Source organism: Phaethon lepturus, unplaced genomic scaffold (assembly GCF_000687285.1).
Source record: "Phaethon lepturus isolate BGI_N335 unplaced genomic scaffold, ASM68728v1 scaffold17718, whole genome shotgun sequence".
In the NCBI taxonomy this organism is placed as follows: domain Eukaryota; kingdom Metazoa; phylum Chordata; class Aves; order Phaethontiformes; family Phaethontidae; genus Phaethon; species Phaethon lepturus.
This window is the reverse complement of record NW_010555682.1, coordinates 1-21,813: the sequence shown is the minus strand read 5'-3', so window position 1 is coordinate 21,813 and position 21,813 is coordinate 1. Positions and strand designations below refer to the sequence as shown.

At 38.7% G+C, this 21,813-nt stretch overlaps 2 protein-coding genes across 2 annotated transcripts; one reads left to right on the top strand and one right to left on the bottom strand.

Moving 5' to 3' along the window:
- The first annotated feature begins 515 nt into the window (after positions 1 to 515).
- ENPP5 (ectonucleotide pyrophosphatase/phosphodiesterase 5 (putative)) lies at positions 516 to 7,217 on the top strand. Its single transcript, XM_010292257.1, has 3 exons — positions 516 to 1,380; positions 5,301 to 5,477; positions 6,847 to 7,217. Exons 1-3 carry the CDS (start codon positions 516 to 518, stop codon positions 7,215 to 7,217), a joined length of 1,413 nt encoding a protein of 470 aa, XP_010290559.1.
- Positions 7,218 to 15,423: 8,206 nt separating this feature from the next.
- ENPP4 (ectonucleotide pyrophosphatase/phosphodiesterase 4 (putative)) lies at positions 15,424 to 20,352 on the bottom strand. Its single transcript, XM_010292256.1, has 3 exons — positions 19,494 to 20,352; positions 18,367 to 18,537; positions 15,424 to 15,788 (listed from the first exon to the last, which is right to left on the bottom strand). The coding sequence occupies exons 1-3, from the start codon at positions 20,314 to 20,316 to the stop codon at positions 15,424 to 15,426; spliced, it is 1,359 nt and encodes a 452-aa protein (XP_010290558.1). The 5' UTR covers positions 20,317 to 20,352.
- Between the last annotated feature and the right edge of the window lie 1,461 nt (positions 20,353 to 21,813).

Here is a 21,813-nt window from a genome sequence, read left to right as displayed (position 1 = left end):
TCTGTGTCATGCTTTGCGCAGAAGAGAAGTCATGCTCCAGAGATTTTAATGAGGGTTATAAGGTTCTGGTGAAGATAGACCTTGTTATTCTCAAGGTGAGAACTGCCCCTGTTTACATCTTAACAAGCAGAAGCTTTCTCATAGGGCAGTTTCTTACAACTTTGAATGCAGAAAATACTTGAAAACTTGTCAAATTGCAAGAGCAGGAGTTTCTATGTATTGGGAGCAGGAAGAAAAAAGGAGGAGGTTGGGCAGTGGTGCTGGATAAAGAAATTTCTTTGCAAACTGTATTTTGTTCAACAAATTGTTGTGTCTCACTTCCCATCTCTGAAATTGGGCTATCGATATAAGTGATAGGTGAAAGGTCTTGTTCCTATGTTTGGAGTGCTTGGTGTTAGTAAGGAAAGCTGTATAACACAAAAGGAATATTTTAGCTACTCCTTCTTAAAACCAGCTTATGACTTTGTCAAACAGGTTAACACAAACAAATCTTCTGTCTCTGCTCAACAGATGCCATGTTGCCTCAGAAGAGGGGAAGAATATCTTTCACAATAGCCATGAACTGTTACTGGAAAGTCCTGGCAATTTTATTACTGCTGCTTCCAAGTGCATTGTCTCTCCAGCCAGCCCAGCCCAGAGTGTTGCTGGTATCTTTTGATGGATTTCGATGGGATTACGTCTATAAAGTCTCAACTCCCAATTTTCATTACGTCATGAGGAATGGTGTTCATGTCAAACAGGTCACTAATGTGTTTATAACGAAAACATATCCTAATCATTATACAATGGTGACTGGTCTCTATGCAGAAAGCCACGGTATAGTTGCTAATGAGATGTATGATCCTATTCTGAATGAAAGTTTCTCTCTGAACAAAATGAATGTCCATAACTCCAAGTTCTGGGAAGAAGCCAGCCCAATATGGATAACAAACCAGAGGGAAGGACATAAAACCGGAGCAGCTATGTGGCCTGGAACAGATGTGAAAATACATGGAGTCTTTCCTACATATTATATGCCCTACAATGAATCTGTTTCCTTTGAAGATAGAGTTGCTAGGCTTATTGACTGGTTTACATCAGAAGAACCCATAAATTTTGGTCTCCTGTATTGGGAACAGCCTGATGAGATGGGCCATATTCTGGGCCCAGAAAACCCACTTATGGGACCGATAATTAGTGATATTGACAAAAAGCTGGGATATCTTATGTCTGAACTGAAGAAAGCGAAGCTGTGGGATGTGATAAATGTCATAATCACAAGTGATCATGGAATGTCACAGTCCTCCTCGGAAAGGCTCATTGAGCTTGATCAATATGTGAACAGAGACTTCTATACGGTCATTGACCATTCTCCTGCAGTAGCTATTTTGCCAAAAGAAGGTAGGAGCTACAGCAGTTAAGTTCTTTGAAGAAAATACTTATCAAAATTTGATAGACTTCGTTCCTTAACTGAAGTGGTGGTAGTAGTGCTGATGCCAGTGGACATCAGCCTTAAACAAGGAGTACTTGCAGGATCGCTTCCTTGTTCTTTTTGCTAGCTCTGTCAAAAGCCTGGATTCACTTTCTGAAATGAAAAGTGAGGAAATCTGTCTGCTGTTGACTAATATTGCCAAATATCCTTTAGTCCTTATGAGAAGTAAGATAATCTAACAGCATTATCACGGATGAATGGCATTCTAGATAGATAACAACTGAACGTTACATATCTTGCCTTTCATCAAGATGCTAAAGCCATAGTGGAAGAATTAGTTTTCTAACTCAAACAGTAAACTAAAACCAGATGGGGACCTTTGATAAAAAGAAAGCCTGTCTTGGCTCTTTGATTAGCTGCCAGCTATTGTAGTTCACCTCAGGTTTTTTCCCTCATTGTGCTGAACAGCCAGGCATTTATGCTCATAGCATTTTTATTGTGATAGTGATGGGCAAGAATACTGTTGGAATCGAAATCTGAAGTCTGGTTGCCATCTTTGAAGGATTGCTTAAGTGTCAGGTGTATGTTTAGTGTCACTGCGGTAGAGGTGCTGATCTTTTTTTATTTTGATGATCAAAAGCTATAACTATTTGGTGTGAATGTGTTAACCTGGAAAATGCCATTTTTTTGTGTGGGCAGGGGTGCTAATTTGCAAGTTGAGTTTTAAGGTGGCCTTCTGAAAAGGTGCGTTTTAAGATTTCTGTAAAATTTGCATCAATCTGTATTTAATGCCCCAGCAGGGGAGGGTATTTTGCAGACTTTAAGTGACCTTTAAATGTGTAAACAAATGTCCTTTGTAATTTTTAGTTTGAAGAATACTCCAGACTAAAATGTTAGTATGTCCAAACTGAGATCATGTGCTGCCTGAGCACACTCAGGTTTTTTTAGCTGGGCGCTGTTTCTCTCAGTGATGACAGAAGAGCCAAGTTTGGGAGCTCCATCCTGATGGAGACAAACATGGTTGACCAGGTTGTTCTCATTACTGAATAAAGGAGTTGTAAAAGTAAACTTCAGTGCTGAAACATCTCTAATGCAGTAAATGAGAACTTGAAGATGCGTAACCTGATTCTTCTGTCTGCTGAATGCTGAAAAGAAATAGGATCTCTGCAGCGATTAGATGACAGAATAGTAAAAAAAAGCCATTTCAGTGGATTTCAGAAATAGCTTAGATTTGGTTTAGCCCAGAAGTTCAGATATTTATTACACTACCAATAAACAAGAATTAAGTTTTGAGCTAAAATTCCTTCCTTCCTTGTTATCAGCTGTAATGTCTATTATAAAACAATGAGCTTCATTCCTTCATTCTCATTTTAGCTATGAAATACTGCACACTTAAGTGCATAAGACTGATTCTTCAACAGTTACTCCATTTTTCTTGCTTAAGCCAAGGGAATAGTAAAACTTAGTGAGACATAGAGGAAAAAATTTGAATGCTTAAAAACACAGCGATTTCTGCTACTTTAACTCTTTGGCTGCATATTTCTTCCCTGAGAGATGGATTAAAGCCATTACTTAACCATGCTAGCATATGGGTGTGGGTGGAACTAGTTAAATATTCACAAAGATGGTACCTCCAGCATCACCAGCTGTGCTAGCCTTTTTCTTGCGTTTAATATAAATATATTAAAATAATTAATTTAGTGTAAAAATCATAGTTTGCTGTGTTTGAGCCTTCTCCTCCCTGTTAACCCATATAGAAAAGTGGCATACAAAATTAATTTTTTTACTAATATAGTCCTAAAAATGCTAGATTGGAGTCCCTTTCGTTGTTGCTGTAACTATCTCTATCATATCCGGACTTTTTGCCATCTCATTTTGACCTTTATTGAGTTTCTTAAGTTTGGTGATCCTTTTTTTATGCCAGTTTGAGATAGGAAACATTATACATTAATCTATTTCCACTTTTTCTCCAGAATTTCTATACTGGATCTTAGGAACTGAGGGGGAAAATGAAGACTGTTTCTTTAAAGACATTGGGCACCTCCTCCCAAACTTTTTTTTTTCCTAAGATATATTCAAAACTCCATGCATGCTGTAAATGGTAGACTAGATTTTATCCTTGGTTTCTTTCAGGTGGTGTCCCAGGTCAAACTAAGCACTTGTTCTTGTGGTCATCAAGGCAATGGTTTCTTGGGACAGTCAGAGAAGAGCTCGCTTGCAGCAACGCCTGCTGCAGGATGTACAGCTAGCTGTGAAGGCAGACCTAGCGAGAAATGATAAGTCAAAATGACAGGATGTGCTTAAATTCACTCGTCTGCTAAAAACAGCAGTGTTGGCCACAAAGAAAATGTGACTGTCTTCCAACCGTGCTTCGGACCTTATAATGCTGAAATTGGCCTGCAGAGTCTAGCTGTGAACTCAGCTGTCTGACTGAATTGTGCGTGTGTGTAGCACAAAGTACTTAAGTCATGGAGCTTAAAACATATATTTGGTATATAACAGAAGTCTGTTATATACACAGCATAGCTCTCAATAAGAATCAGTGCTTATATGGCAGGGGGGATTGAAGAAACTTGCTCAGATGTAAATTCATGAACTTGCTTTTGTGTTTTGGTCTGTGTGTCCTGGTTCCTCCTTTCTGTGTGCTGGTCCTGTCCAACTGCTTTCTGGCTGCTCAGTGACTTTTACTGGAAAGAAAAGCTCAGAAACTGGAAATAAGGAAATTAAGAATTGGGGGTGGAAAATGCCTATTTATTTGGTATTGTTAGTACAGCTCTTGAGGGTTTACGCTCACTGGGCAGTAGATGACTAGGGAAGGGAAAGGAGTAGACACTAAGAGTACAAAGGAGTAGGTAGTGCTTTTAGCTGTTAGTAAATACACAGAGTGGCTGACAGGTCTAGACCAAAAGTGCCATCTTCCTCTGCCAGTCCAACCTGTCCCTTCGTGTGTTTGCCATGTGTTTCCCTGCTTAGGCCTCTGCAATCTTTGTACAGCTCCCAGGGTATTAGTGGCATCTAGACCTGAGGGCTTCCGTTGGCAGATGAACGCAAGCTAGTTTTGCTTATCCCTAGGCAATCAATTGCTAATACTATGATGTTACATGGAGCATAGCAACAAACTAGCTACTCTTTCTCAGTTGGCTAAACTTGTCATCAAAATGGTAGAAGATCAACACGGGGAGTCAGATGAGGTCAAATATGTAACTGTTCATTGGAGCATCTCACAGAAGGAGAAATAAATAGTTGGGTTCACTCAGAAGTAAGTTTTCAGAGAAAAACTTGAAGAGAGTTAAAAAAAAGAAAACACATACATTCAAGAAAGTTCAAAAACTTTCAAGAAACAAAGTGGCTGATCTCTTTGGCCTTTTAAAGGAAAACAACTAACAATTAAACTGCTTTAAAATGAAATAAAAAGTGTCACTTGTCATCATAGCCAACTGGGGGAAGGACAGAGTATGGCCTTAATGCACACGTTACCTCATAAACAGGTTTAGGAGCTATCTTCTTGCTTTCAAGCTTTGCATGGAGGTAGGAGGAGCTGGTTTCTTTTCTGTGAGACTTAACTGAATGCCTTCTAACTCATTCTTGTGAGAAGCCTACGTTCTGATAACTATGAACTGAGGGATTTTTCTAAAATTAGCAAGGTACTTACTGTTTAAGAATAGTCTGTGAAGCCTGATGCCAGGTGTAATCTTACTGTGAATGATGCTCTGGATTTCTCACAGTAAGTTCTATGCATGTTGTAATCAGCTGTTGTCTCTTACAGCTATAATTAGCTTTTGGGGAAGTGGATTTTGCCCTCTTCTTTCAGTTGTATTTAAACTACTGATGAGTTCAGTAAACATATTGGTATGTTTAAGTTTTGTCTTTTGTTTCTTTTTGTTTGAAGGCAAACTGGATGAAGTATATGAAGCCCTGACCAGTGCTCATCCCAACATGACTGTATATAAAAAGGAGCAGATTCCAGATAGATTACATTACAAACATAACAGTAAAATTCAGCCAATCTTAGCACTGGCTGATAAAGGATGGGAAATTGTATATAATAAGTCTGACGGTTTTCAATGTAAGTATTCTGTCTTCACACTGTCTTCCTAGTCAGAGACCTTACACGGTACTTTCTCTCCCAATCTCAACCAATGTTAATTTTTAAATTTTTTTTTATTCTTAAACTGGGAGGGAAAACTCTGAAGCTAAGTGTGTAGAATTTATAATTTTTTTTTTTTCCTTATGGGATGGGAAGCACCCTACTGTTAGGGGAGGGAGAACTGGACTACAGTTTCTAAAAATTAAACTTGCTGAGATAAGATCATTCACATGTTTTAGTGGCTACATACTTGAGGTCTTCTTGTGAGATCTAGCAAACTGACAAGCACTTCCTGAGAGATTTAAAAAAAAAAAATTAGTAACTGAACTTCCTGAGTAGAGGATGAATAGTGTTGTTTTAGCATATATTGTTTATTTACGGGAGAAGGGTTGGGTTGGAAACATAAGAATACGTTCTGAAACTCCCCAACTTACCTGGATGCCTACACTTATAGTAACCTTGTTCTTTTGCTAGACAGAGTCTTTGAATATTGTGTTACTGTACACCAGTGATTTTCTTTTGCCTTATAGGGTAAGGTGCATTCTAGGTGATTTGGAGGAAAAAAAACCACCACCACCCACTTTTAAGTTCCTCACCTTGGGGTTTTGAGGTATATTACAGGTAGAATTGAGACAGTAAACTGTAACTGTTGGTTAGCTAGGAGGAAAATATAGGTGTCATATGGTCAGTTCTTAAGTTTCTTAATTGAAAACTTCTTATATTTCACTTCTGGTTATGAAGCTGAAGAGCATTACCTGCAAGACTTAACAAGTTTTTCAGTAGTTGATAGCAGATGAGAGCAACTTTTTGTGCCTGCATGTCTATTTACACGTTCAGAGTGTTTTAGTGCCCATGTAAGGACAGGGCACTGGAGACCCACTACTGAGATCTGTAAACTTTTTTCCTTGTTGATGAGTAGATAGTGCACAAAATTGGACAAGGTGCCAAAGCAGTCAGAGCTTATGGTCTGTCTGCTACTAGGAGTCAAACAGTCTGTCTCTACATGGAGTTTTTCCTTGAGGAAAATCAAGGAAACTTGGGTATAGCATAGCATGCCATTGACAGTGCAGCTATTGCAATGGGAACATACCTTTTTTTTTTCTTTTTCTTTTTTTTAAATAGTGCTCTCTTTTTTTTTTTTTTTTTAAGGCATCTTCTCTTTGTAGTTTTGAGACTTAGTATTTGCAAGGAGACATTTGTGCTGTTGATCAAAATAATTCTTCTAAACTTCTGCAAGAATAAATGATGGCTGTTCCTTTTGTGCATTATGCTAATTCTAGGAAGAAGTTCAGTGCTTGTTTTGCAACTTCAGAATATTGATCTTTATCTATCTATCTTTTATTTCTAGTTGGTAATCATGGATATGACAACATCTTACCAGAAATGCATCCAATTTTTTTGGCAGTTGGGCCTGCCTTCAGAAAGAATGCCACCAAAGAAGTCATGAATGCTACAGACTTGTATCCCTTATTGTGCCATCTGCTTGGTATTAACTCACTGCCAAACAATGGTTCATTCAATGCTGTGAAAGATATACTTGCTGAAGAAGTTCCTGTAGCCTTTGGAGCAGACACCTATGCTACTGTTGTAGGAGTCTTTCTGGGCAGTGTTATTGTTATGGTTTTCATTGCAGTTTTTGTTAAGCATTTTATCCTCACCCAAGCAAATAACATGCAAATGCAACATACTGAAGCTGCCCAGCCACTGTTGCAAGGTTAATAACACATGGTACTACTTCCTGTGTATTGCTTAACCTTATACAAAAAGAAAAAAAATAGAAATGGATCAGCATAAATAGGTGGAGTAAAAGGAAACAGATCCTGATCGATTGGTACACTGGAGTACGTACCTACCAGGTATGCAGAGAAAAAGCATGTTTCTGTTTCACCCTACAACTACTTAATTTTTCAGGTGTTGAAAATATTCTAGGTAAACCTGGAAAGCTGTATGTGTATATAGACATGTAGTGACCATAAACCTTGAATACCTCATTCTGAACTACTTTTCAGGAAATAACATCAACTGAGGTGCATTTCACAGATTATAACATGGTGATTTAATTTCCCACCTCTCCTCTTTTTTTTTTCTTTGAGAGGTTTTTTAAGTCTCTTAGATTCTAACAAGTCACTGAATGTGACTAGACTTCTTTGGGGTTTTTTATTCCCTGCCCATGGAAGCTTTTGCTGGATCACCATTACAGATAGCTTGGTGGATTAAATCCTGCAGAAAACAACATTATTATTAAGCTGGGTCATGCAGTGCTAAGTGTCTAAGTTTAGAGTTAGGCATCTTTCTTTAAACTACTATATTAATTGTATGAATATATGAATCTAAGTGGCACTGCCTTTAGCAATCGGCATTAAACTACTTGTTTGATTTTGTTTTTATTTAGGTAAATATAGGTCTTAATGATTTTAGGTATGATTTTAGGTAAGTGTAGGTCTTTACTTTTTCTGTTGTTTCCTGTACACTGGACTAAATTTTCTAGGAATTTCATGTGGCTGGCAGTTTAAAGACACGTACAAGCTCAACAGCTGTATATCCAAATGGAGTCTTTCATATTTCTGTGATAAAGAGGGTTCTTTCAGAATAAGGCAGATGAATCTGTTAGGGAAGATACATGTACAAGCTGGTTTCAGAGTGCTGTCAAGCTTGTCATTGGGTGTAACATCACACCTCTACTGGAGACTCTTCTCTAGTGTGAGTTTGGCTTGTTGTCTTGTGTTTTATCTGATATATCTGGGTGGACCTTGGAATTTGATGAGTAGTATTAGACGCACAATTTAAGGAACAGCTGTATAAATCTTAAGCCATGTATACTCTTAAATCTGAAAAAGCACACTTTAATATGAAAAAAGATATAAGACTGGAGTTTATTTTTCCAGAGGAAAGTCTGTCAGGGAAAATTATTAATTCTGAGTTAACAAAAATATATATTGCTCTAATTCTTCTGTGTGGGGTAATAAATCTTCTTGCTATTGTAGTTGTGGGTTTTTTATGAGCTCACTGAAATAGTAGGTGAGAAGCTGCTGACTGAGGTTTGTATGAAAAACATGGTATGAAGTGAGAAAAGTTGTCTAGTTGTCAGACTTATTTACAAGCTGAATTATTTTTTCCTCCCTGTGTGAGTTAGTGTTTCTCTGTGCTTTGCTTCTGAGTATAATGCCTGAAGGAAAAAGAAACTCTTTCAAAATTCACACAAATACTCGGTCTGTGTTATAATTTACCTGTCCAATTGAGTGACAGAGGCTGGTCAATTAGAAATTTTTTGATTTATTAAAGCAAGCGACAAGTAAGCAAAAAGCGCTGGGGTGGCCGGGGAGTCTCCTGCTCCACCAACGGCCGACCGCTTAACAGTCTTTATACTCTCTTTATACTTCTCGTCGGTTGTCAGTTTCTCCAATCACAATCCGTTTTCGCTCGCGCCTTCTTTCGAATCTTCCAATTGCAATCTACTCCGCTCCCCCCTCCCCTTCTACCTCAGGGCATGTTCTGTCTTGTTGCCGGGCATGTTCTGTACCATCTAAACTTTAATGCTTTAAGAAAACTTTAGCGATGCAAGATTGTCTAACACATATCACAGGACTTAATTGAACACCTATCACAGGCATCTGACACAAAGTTTGATGAACAAAACAGTTTACAGTTTATCACAGTCTGGTATTTCTGTAAGTCCCAATTTATCGCTTTATCCACGGCACCTGGCAGAGGGCAAAGCTGGGAACATCTTGGCCTTGGATGTGCTCTGTCAAACTGGTGTGACTAACAGTGTAATACCGCAGTTGAGGGCGTTGCTGGCAGACCTAGCAAGGAGCTGCAACAAGCTGACGAACTAAAGTACAGAACTCATTTTGCTGAGCTTAATTCCAGACTTAATGAATGACATCTAGGTGAGTTCAGAAGTGAGCTTACTTCTTGCTGTCTCAGCGATGACTCTGCAGTGCCATGTTACGAACTGTCTGGCGCTCACTGCGTCGTGAGTGATCTGTTGGATTCCTCCGTGACGGCAGGGGCACTTGCTTAGCATTGAGCTGTCTTGCAAACAGATGTAGAAAGTTTCCAGACACCACAGCTAGGTGCAGCAAATGCTTGAGAGGGAAGGCAATGAAATACTGCAATTTAAGGTATATGCTGGAAGTCTAGCTGCAATAGTAGCTTTAGGAAGGCAGGAAACTAGCAGATCTGTTGGAGGACCCCCCTCCCCTTAATTTGGAGGATATGTATGAAGTCTTGTGTAACTTAATTTGACTTATCTCTGTGATTCTGCTGTTACTGTTCTGTGTACTGCCTTGTTTTCCTACATTGCCATTTTCTTAAAAAAACACTGAAGGAAGACGTCTGGGTTAGGTGTGCCTGACGCTGTAAAGCTGGTTCTTAGTGGATCTGACCATTAGGTATGCCTTAAGATTAATTTGCTGATGCCAGCTAAAACTGAGTGCTGCAGGGACTTTCAAGCTGAAAGATTAAAGCAGTAATGATGTTCACTCTAGAGAGGCTGGGGAAGTCCCAGTAGACAACCGAAACCTCAAAATTGTTACTAATCACTTCCCTAGCTATCTTCCAAAAAGTGCATGGCAGTAGCAAATTGATGCATTGAATCCACCTTTTCTTGCCTATTTGCAACTTAAAAACAAATTGTAGCACAAACTTAGCGTGTGTTTAAAGAAAGATGTACAGGCTTGGTCAAGGGAGTATCAATGAAAATTGGAGATAATCCTCACCTGTAGCTACTTCAGTTACATACTTTCTGACTTTGCAACATGCTGCTTTAATAGAAATTCTTCTTATTGAAAAAATTTCATAGGAATGCTTATGGCAGATGTAAAAATAACTGGGTTGTAATTTCAGAGGTGTTCATTAAACTCCCACTTTTTTTATTTGTGACAGGTGTAGTTCTGTCATCAGCCAAAGTGACCCTTGATTTTTAAGGCGGGGGCAAAGTTGGTCAGTGTTGTTCAGTCATCCTGGGTCTTAGGCTTACCTACCCAAACATGCAACTAGGGCAAGAGCAGGAGGTTTCCCCTAACAAAGAGTTTGGGGAAAAATAACATTCAAAATGAGAAGTCTTCTCAATGTGATTGTTCTGTATTGCACTGTAAGGCCCTTCTTTGAAGAGGGCAAAATGAACCTCTGTAGAAAACCGAAGGGAATCTTTCAGCATTCAGGTATTTCAGTTTAGGTTTAAACATGTTTCCTTTATTGCTTGGGTGTATTTGCAGGTACCTCTTGGGTAGTTACTGTGTTAGGATGTTTGCCTAGCCAGTGTTAAGCACTGTTTTAAGTTGTTGGGTGTATGCTTAATGAAACTGAAAGCAGATATGATGCCACTGGAGAAAAATATCAACTTTTTCTCTGATGTCATGCGAGGTATTTTTTCAGACTATCTTTTTGGTTGGGGAGGATGTGGGATTTGGTTTCTGTGTATTTGATACTTTTTATGATGTACAAACAAGTTTATAAACAATAAAATTTATAAACATGCTATACTGCTTGTAACTTAAGCCTGGAAACTGAGAAGCTTGCATGATTTTGTGTTTCATTATTGACCTGTGAAGCATACTTGGAGATGTCAGATGTTTTCTTTGTTTCTTCCTGTTTGGAAATGTTGAAGTTGAAATACATGTTTGCTGTAGTGCTATCAAGCATTGAGTGCTTGCTTCATTTAAAAACACTTCGGGGAAAAAAAACTTGAATTCTGGGGAGATGGCTGGGGGAGAATGGTCCTTAACTCATACACATCCCAAATTTTTCCTGTACTCTGCATAGTGCATGCCTTTATTAAAAAAAACTGGAAGTGTGATAGAATTTAGAATTTTAGGTCAAAGTTCTTTTATATAAGACGTCTATTTCCCACCTTGCTACTGTATATGGAAATAACAGCTATCTGTTACCAGTAATTGAAATACATTTTATTAAAAAAAAATCTTCCAGACTTTCTTGGTAAGGAGCTGCAGTAATGCTGTTTACAATAAATGTGGTTGCAAAAAAAAAAAAAAAGGCACAAGGCCTATTATAAGATGAAGCGTTGTGCAGTGTGACTTTTCACAAGTGTAGAACAACACAATCCTGAGCTGTGTGTGGGAAGAATGACAAACATGCACCTGTTGAGTCCTGCTGTTTTGTAAAATGCAAATCTGCTTCCCTGCTTAAATAACGGCCATGGATGCTGTCTTGACCATACCTATGCTGCTGTACGTACCTTTCAAGAAATGGCATTTGTACTATAGTAAAGGTAACGTAAGCATTTATTAGATATTAGACTGCAAAAATCGTTGCAAGCACATGAAAATGGTAAGTTCAATAGTGGTATCTGCAGCATTGCAAATGGATGGTCTTTCCATAACAAAATCCTAATCTGAATCATATTAACAAATCTCTGTTACTGGGGTTTGGGTTGGGTTTTTTTTGCAATAAAAGGTGGTACCATGCATATTAAAGCAAACATGTGTCCCTCTGGTCTGATCCTCGGAGGTACGTGACGTTGTTGGTTTATTTTCATAGACAATACATTCTTTTCAATTTAAAGCAACTTAAACTTCTACCTGAAACAAGTGGTTTGGACCTACAGTTAGTTGACAGTCGGCTCCATGTTGGAATTGTTTCTTTAGTGCTAATGGACAAAAGGCATATAAACACAGAGGGGTGGATGTTTTAAGGCTTTTCTACCCAGTGTTGAGAGCTCCTTCATGGAGGCAGTCAACATAATGAAACATCAGTCTTCGTAACGCTACTTCCTAGCAGTAAACTTCCCTAGCGCTAGCTTAAGCGTTAAGAACTTCCCCTAAATTAATATGCCCTGTATGAACGTTGCAGAGTTGAGTATATTTAGCAAGTCGTTAAATGTTGCCGCAAACCATTGTAGGATGTTGTCTTTATCACAGCTTTGAGGAGGGGGGAAGGGAAAGCTTCTTGTGTTCATGTTGGAATTAGCTGTTCAAAAGGAAATCAGCTGCTGACTTTCACAAGCAATAATTCATACAAACTGTACTTAGGTGGTTGAAATATTTCATCATGTTTAAGGCACTAATGCTTTGAAAAATAATCATCTTTAAATATATCAACTTTGTCTCTAAGGAGAAAGAGGCATTTTTCTGGATTCTTTTGGTATGTACATGATCTGTATGAAATCCTGGATGTACAAGAGCTACTTTAAAGCCCTCCCTGCCAGCAGCAAAGAATTGTGCCAGGAAGAAATCCCAGCACCTTTATAGAGCACACCACATCTTTGAAAATAATTGGCAATGCAGCTGGCATATAGTTTATTTCTTCATTAATACTTAAACTCTTCCCACAATAGCACTGTTTAGTCTCAACACTAAAGGGAGGAGGAGTAGAGGGCAGTAAGGATTTCTGCTAGGTACTACCACTCACTTCCTGCTTTCATAGGAGCTCAGTAGCTTTAGTAATTCTTATCAAAAGGAGCTACCTGAAGCCAGGCAGAGAAGTGCATTTAGATCCAGATTTCCCCATCTGTAGCAATATTCGTATTTCAGATTAGAGTGCTGCCGTTGCACTTCAGTCAACATCTACATTTCTGGTAATTAAAATCTTGGTGGTAACCCTGACACCTGTCCTATGATTGTGAAGCACAGAGGAACTGAAAGCATGTCATTCACACACTGTGTGACAGCTATCTGGGGGAAGGAGGAGGAAGGGAAGAACAGAGTGGAACGTATACTGTGCTAATCCATTTCAGCATCTAGAAAAAAACAACCCTCACAGGTAGCGAATGGTACAGTTCAGCCTTACCAAGTGTGCCAGCAAGATAAAGATAACTCAATTGAGTCAACTGAGTTAGATGATGCAAAGCCTCTCCCAGCAAGTCTGCCACCCTCTGAGGAATTAGCAAGGAAGCAAGGTTACAATTACAACCTAACAATACTCTCCAATGTAGGAATTTAAGCATCTTTCCTGTTACAGCATCACTAAGCCTGGGTTCTACCCTGCAAAACATTCACTTCAGTTACTCATTAACCTGACCTTTTACTGTATGTAATTAATTATTTTCAATCTTCCAGCAGAATGAAAAAGTGATTTCTATGTTCAGTCCTGTTATTGCTATATTATATCAATAATTGAAAATCCAGTACACTGTCAAGGACAGTACAGATTTTTCAAGGGGCTCGAGCCTCCTTCAAGTTCAGATTAATCCAGAGTAAAGCATTAGTCAGTAAGTAGTAACTAGTAGTTTAAAAAGGGGGAAAAAAATGCAAAACAAGTTAGGTTTTGGATTGTGTTTTTAATCAGTACAACAGAATCCTCAAAGAGGAAATACAAATTAGTAAAACTTACAGCATTTTTAAAACCCATTTTTAAGTGTATTTTTTTCCAGTGGGTAGTTAAAAGTAACCTTTCCCTCCAAAGTCCCTACTTCCTCCCAGTTGGATCACTAAAAGGTAGCCTGTGGCTAATACCATATTGCATTGAATTTGAGCTGGTGAACAAGAGACGACATTGCGTGCTACCAGGTACCTCAAATTATCAGTTCTTCAAAACAACCAAACCTGTAGGAAAAGGGCTGGGTAATGGTAGTTCTCTTTGCAGGTTAGCATTAACAATTTAACCTCACATTCTTTCCCCACTAAAAGATAAAGTAACCACTAAAGCTTTCTAAATCAAATTAATTTTTTTTATGGCAAGAATTTCAATTAAGAGAAAATTAGCACTGGTCTTCACCATAACCTTGCATTTACACAGCTTAGTTCTTTCCCCACTAAAAGATAAAGTAACCACTAAAGCTTTCTAAATCAAATTAATTTTTTTTATGGCAAGTTACTAGACTTGACAAGGAATCAAGAATTTCAATTAAGAGAAAATGAGCACTGGTCTTCACCATAACCTTGCATTTAGACAGCTTAGACACTACAGATAACAGGTCCTATCTCAAAAAAGAAAGTAACTTTTCCCTTTAAACTTCCAGGGTTTAAAATAAAAGTTTGGAATCCTTGCTTGATGGCTGCATGTCACATTTTCAATTGCTGCTTTTTAGCACATGGCAGCCTTCAAAAGGTAATTATCAGCTGATACACAGGGTAGAACCACTTTTATTACATAAACACCTTCAGCAGAGTTTACACCTGAAAAACTTTTCACATGGTTTAGAAGCAGTAATTTTACTACTGCAGCCCATGAAACTGGGTAATCCAAGGATTCTCAGATTAAATCAACATCCTGAAAAACACCCTGAGAAGAAAGTAGTACCACCCCAGCTGGCTGACTGCAGGAACTGTGGAACTAAGTCATCCATGGACACACATCTAGAAACATCAGAGCCATCTGCCCAGTGGTACAACTGCTCAACTGCATGCTTTGTTGCTCTAATTTGAGGCAATATGCACCAATTCTTTCCTCACTGACTTCCATTTTCCTTCTCACCGATTTCTTGTCATATTGCTGGCTTAGGGTGGAAACAGAGGTACCGGATCTTCTCTACACCCTCGATCCCCAAATTTAAGAACAAATCAGAACATACCATCCAAATATAACTAAGGTCTAACTCTCAAAAAAAAGAAAGATCTTCTTTGCAATACAGATACAAGAACACTAAAAGAAGTCAACATTAATTTAAATTTAATACAAAAAAATAATTATCATTTACAAATGTTAAAATTTACTTAGTCTATCCTGGCTAGTTCATACTCTGGAATTTCATTCTGAAAGTGTTCAAAGGCTTGAATGAAAAGCTAAGCATCCTTATTTTGTTAAGCATTTCTTCCAGCAGAAAGCCACCCATCCACCATTTTGTTCTCAAAATATTTTTACAGGACTACTAGTCAGGTAGCACACACAAACAAGTTAGCAGGGTCTGGCTGTACAGTATTTTATATGGATACCGTTAAAGTGCATCAAAGAATGCCATCCAGTGCAAGTTCAAGCTCTCTTCCCGAAATCACTACTTAGCAAGCGAGGCGAGGCCCCCTACACGCTATCCGATTAAAGGATCGTCATCGTCATACTGTAACTGAAGTCGGGAAAATGGCCGTGGGGGAGCTACTCTATTCTTGGCGATGATGATAATGCAGGTGAAAGTAGTCAGTATCATAAAAGCCCCAGTAACTATCCCGATAGCTTCTGGGAGATTTATGCACCACTGGTCAGCGAGCAAGCACTTGGTGTTACTGAAAGTGCCATTGTGCGGCTGTGGTGTCAGGCCCAGGATGTGGCACATCATTGGGTAAATATCAACGTTGTTCATTGTGCTCTGCTTGTAACCCCGATGAAAAGCAGGCCCGCGAGCAGCCAGGAACGGATGCATGCTTGGGAGAGTGTTGTCATAGCCATGGTCACCTACTGGAGAAATGCAAAGAGTTGACATCACAGTTTCTGTTTACATATCGAGTATTCCCCTCCCTATCTCTCCCCACACCCCCAAAAGGCATAGATTTTAACCAAAGGCTAATGCAGAACATAAAAACAGCTGTTGAATCAAACACTGAAGGAACCCAGAGTTCCTTCCTTCTTCCCCAATCCCCAGAAGTCTTTTCCCATACTGGTCTTCAGCCACTGTCCCTCCCTACCCCCCATTTTCTCTTTTCCTTTTGATCATCAATATTTTCAATTTTCCCCTCCCCACTCCTCATGCCAAAGTTGAAAAGGATGTTGCCATTCCACAAGTAGCTGGAATTGCAAATTTGTACTTCTCAGAATTTGGAAAGACATCTTCCCCTTGCAAAGCAGACACTTTGATTACTCCTTAAAAGCCAAACGCTTTCCCCTTGATAGTGTTCAGTTTGAGCCCATTAAGTCACCTTCAAATCATACTTATCAGATTAGGTACTTCAGGAGAAGGGGCACCCAATCAATCAAAACCATAAAACAGTCAGAGCAACATGATTTGACATATGCTTGTGACAGGCATACAACAAAACTTTGTAGCTACAAGGTCAACAGTACTTGGACATTCAGTAGGTTTTTAAGAAATACGCCGATTTTCGGTGGAATACACACAGCTAAAAAACAAGCCATAGTCAAATCTCCTAAATGACATGCATGAGAAATCTGTCCAAGATGACAAAAATTTCTCACAGCACACGCAGCACAGTATTTGAGTGACTGCATTTAACTTTTGAGTTCATTTCTTAGTAACAGTTTAATGAGTGTCTCCCCAGAACTGTCTCCTCAGCTGCTTCACTGAAGTTTCTGATGTGAAATGTCATGATTCTTATTGATTAGGTCACACTCACCACTTGGGTATACTTCCAATATTCCTTTTTAATGTTTTCCACCATTGTTTGTTACCACAAAGATACAACTGCACCACATCTTGCTTGCTTGTGCCACATTTCTTGATGACATTTTTTTCCTTCTACCACTTGCTTGTTTTGAACAGAGCTGTTCAAGTTCCCTCCCCAATGAAGTTTCCAGTCTTTGACCTCTGAAGTAGGAGGGCTGGAGTGTGCTAGCATTGCTAGATAGAACGTAGGTATTGATACACATGCCAGTCACTTGCTGCCACTTTGTCCACAAAGACAAGTACAATAAACGCTTAAATAGCCTTTTAGGCTAAAACCACCCCTGCCTGCTTCTGGGAAGCCTTGCCTAGTCGAAAAGTGATTCACTTCAACTGACAGAATGCTGTTACTGATAAATATACACCTACTAACTATTTTTAGGTACATGAAATTGAATCTAACCATAAACAAGAGAGAGACCTCTATTAGAGAATACGTGTGCTAAGTGCTGTCAATTTGAAGGTGATTGTAGCAAATCTGTAGGTTTTAGGGAAATTAAAATATAAACACATCTTACATTAAAAGCAGTACTTCTGTACAAATAATGAGAAAATTTCGAACTTAAACTTGCAAAGGGCAGACAGGAAGAACAGCCAAACTGTGTGAAACCGGGAGTTTATACCACCCAGGGCCCTGCCTCTGACAGCAGTCATGACAGGGAGTCTGGGAGGTATCCACGAGGGTTAGCCCTGACACAACAACCAGCCTCGAGCTGTGGGCTGCTCAGAAACTTCCTAGAAGTTGGTACCTTTGTAATTAATTTCTGTTAATGGATTTTTCTTCCAAGAATTTGTTCAATCACCTTCTGAACACACACACACATATATACATATTTATATATATACACACACAGAGCCTTTGTCTGCAACTAGAATTCTCTTATTAGAACAATAATGAAATCTGTGTGGAATTTCTTTTTTGAGATAAATTTTCATGTGACTTTTGTATTTTTTCAGTAAGTTATACACACCTCTCATCTGCCAAAAAAAACCCTGCATGTGAAACACCTGGAAATATACATGCATGTACATACATACATATATGTATATATTTTGATATTGACAGCATCTAGGAGGAAGAAAGTGCATAGCTTAGCAATGTGTGAAGTAACACCTGTTTTGTTTTTTGTCTTCAAAACATGCTATGATGCCCCTAACAGGAAGAACTTGGACTATTATTGTTGTGTTCCTATTATTTTTAGTATTTCCTCCCATTTATTTTTGTTTCCTAGTATATGTACCATAACATTAAATGTTGTGTCTTGCATTCTCCAATTTATGCTCCCCTATATATATATATTTTATATACAAAAAATAGTTAAACCACACTCTAGTATAAGCTTGAGACAGACTGCTAACTTGCCTAAGATAACTCTTAAAAGTGTACCTCAGGCTATTGAGTCGAACATGACAAAGTGTTTTAGCCAACAGAATATCCCCCATCTCTTCCGCATCTCTTAAAAGACTCCAGGCTCAGGCTAAGAGTGTTCTAGAAAATGCTGAGATGTTCCTAAAGATGCACAGTGCCAGGACTCCACTCGCTAAACTAGGACCATCCTGTAGATGGCTGGAATTTCCAAAACAAGTCTGTTTACCAACACAAGCTACCAAGAGCACAAATGAGGAAAACACACTTACATTTTGAAAGTGACTCATTTTGTACAATTGTCCAGCCTTCATCTGCAACCAGAATTATGGGTTGAATTCTCTTATTATGACGATAATGAAATCTGTCTGGAATTTCTTCTTTGAGATACACTTTCATGTGACTGTTGCATTTTTTCAGTAAGTTATACACGTCTCTCTTGTCTGCCAAGAAAAAAACTGCATGTGAAACAGCTAGAAATTATGTCCTGTTCACTGCAATTATCTATCATTAAACCCAAGATCTATTTTTTTCCAAAGCAGTTATTTTTTAAAGAAGCACATAGAAAAGGATTTCGTCACATCCCTAATAAAACGCTACATTTATCAAGGTGGATTTCACAATTTGCTCTCATTTTAAATCAGGCACCTCATGGCTGTGATTTTGGACCTACAATTCAACCTACCCTCGAGGCTTGCAGGAGAAGAGGGCAAAATTCAAACAGAGAAATCAAAAGAAAGCAGTCAGACACCGAAGTTATCAATATTTTAACCAAAGCAGTAAGTATTAAATTTTGTTACTGTATAAATCACTTTGTTCATTAGAATTGCTCCAGTCTGGCCACAGCTGTGGAAACTGAGACCAGCAGTGTCATGATTTAAGGCATGCCTGTTAGTAACTACTCCAAAGTACAAAAATCTAATTCACAGTATGAAAATCCAAAGTTTCATTCACAGAAACAGAAGTGGTAAAGCGATCATGGGTTTAAATTTTTACTTGGAAGTTTAGACAATGACATTTTTTATTCTGAATAAACACAAGGGTTTATTTCATGCTCACCATGAATTACAACTGTATAGACTAAGTGAGCAACAAGAGAGCAGGCATACCAAGTGCCTATCTGCTTTCTCAACAAGCTGTACCGGGACCATCTTTACCACCCATAGCAATTTGACAAGAAACTCTCCTTGGCCCACTGATTACCAAAGCAAAGTAACTTCTAAATAAACAAACATTCTTTAGCTTATTCATTAAATTATGTTAAAGTTCTGCAATATGAACTACATTGGGTTTGCAAAAGATGTGAACAGTCTACCATAGTGAGTGTTTTTTAGTAGTAAGATAAACAAGATTTAATTCTCAGTGTATGACTTGAAAAAAAACCAAACACAAAACATACTCTGCCTTGGCAGCACTGCAGCAACCGGAGTCTTGTCTATCAGAGTATAGTTATCGCGACCAATGCAGTCATCCAGGATAATCAGCTGCTTTGCAGAACAGGAGGCCATTCCATGATCACTTGTTATTATAATATTAATAGTGTCCCACAAACCTGATGCCTTCAACTTATCCGTAAGGAAACCAATATGATTATCCACTTCTTCTAGTACTTTGCGCATGTTCTCAGTGTTATCTGGTCCATACTTGTGCCCACTTGCATCTGGTTCTTCCCAGTATAACGTAGCAAAACTGACTACTGGATTAGAGCTGTTCAGCCACGCAACAATTTTCTCCACTCTCTCCTCAAAAGTTACTGAAAAGTTATACTTCATAAAGAATTGAGGGGTTGTATTGTTAATTTTTACATCAGTACCAGGCCACATTGCAGCAGCACTTGCTCCATTTCCCTGCTGTTGATTTGTTACCCAAATTGGAACTGCCTCATTCCACCAGAAGGGATCTGAATCATTGAACTGTGAAAACTTTTTCTTGGCATCTGCATCATACATGTCATTAGCCACGATGCCATGGCTTTCTTCATATAAACCCGTCACTATCGTATAATGGTTTGGGAAAGTCTTGGTGATAAAAGCATTTGTAACTTGTTTTACAAGCACACCATCCTCAATGAACTCCTGAAGATGAGGAAGTTCATAGGTTTCCAAGTAATCAGCCCTGAAGCCATCAAAGGATACGAGGAGTAACCTGGATACCGAATCACCAGTAAAGTGAGCACAAGAGGCAACTATTCCAGAAAAAAATAATGTTAACATTGAGTTCATTGTTGATACTTCAAAGTATTTCCAGCAGGTAATCAGATGCACCTGAAGAATTAAAAAAGATACGGTATGTAACACAATAATTGTACTGGAACCAGTTTAACTAGCTATACATTATGTACATCTTCCTTATAGAGGTTAAGTGCAAAATAACCGGTCTAAACAACCAGGGAAGTCAACAGTACATTTCCCTACTGACTTCAGAAAGTTTTTCATATATTGTTGTGGTTTTTCATACGTTAAAACAAATGAGCAGTAAGATTTTTTTCATTCCAGACTAAATGAAAGAAAGAATGGTTTTCTCTCTTTTAAGCAGTCATTCCATTGTTATGTGTATCTTGCTACAATTCTAGATTCCAAGACAGATGATCAGTATTTTTCCTCATGTTCAAGCACAGGCACCTGAACAATTGCGGCTCCACATTTAAGAGTCCTGTGCAGCTCTACATCCTGCTTACACATCACTGTTCAAACCAGAAGTGTGTTTTCTACTGTAATTATAATTTTGCTTTTTCATCCCATCTTTCCAAGTTTCCACCCATTCAATTTGCTGGAAGACTTTTGAGCCTTTCAGCATTTCTATTTACTCATTGCTTACTCTATACATGGAACTGCCAGGAATAACTTCTACTTCTGTTTACCTTCTAAGCTGTTGTACATCTGCCATAACAGTATTTAAACCTGCTCTTTATATATTTCTCTAAAAAATAAATAAAAAAAAATCATTAGTAACCTTAGCTATGAGGCAAGTATTTCTCACCAAGGAATTCATGACTATTATGAATGAAAGGTATGATTTGTAAGCTTTTTCCCCTTCCTGAACTTACTAAGTGTGACAGGAGCACTTTGTTCAGGAAGGTCCAGAATTATTCTACAAGCCTTTAAGAAAGAGGAAGTGAAGCTCCAGGTTTCACAAAAACTTCTGCAATATTGTTAGACAGCGTATTTTCAAGAAGATCCCCACTCCAGCAAATTTCTCCTTTACCTCACTTGCACAAACCAGGGTGATTCTAGGAGGAACTGGAGGTATCTTCCTAACCGAGTAATATGTTCTGGCTCATATCAACCCTTTCCCCCAAACTCTTTAGAACCGTGAGTGTACTATTTTTAAAGCGTCAGTAGCTTTAATGGTAGCTAACACTTTAGCAGTAAGAGGAATTCAAAGCACGGGAAATCATCCCCCCGCAACCAACAGTTAAAAATTCTTTAGCCGATACAAACGTTAGAAGAAGGAAGGGTCAAAAACAGCACGAAGGGATCTCCTACTACAGAGGACTTGTAACGCACAGCCCCTTTAAAGAGGACAGCAAAAGAACAAGAGGAAACGAGATGAGCAATGGAGCAGAGAATCACCCGTTTCGCGCTGCCAGGTGCTTTGAAAAGCAGAACCAGGGTTCTTCATAGCGCAGCAAGACGTAAGACCACTGCATTTGCTTCGAAATACGCCCAAGGTGCCAAGCACGTGTCCTTACACAGCGCGTCGCAGCCAACTGTGACCCG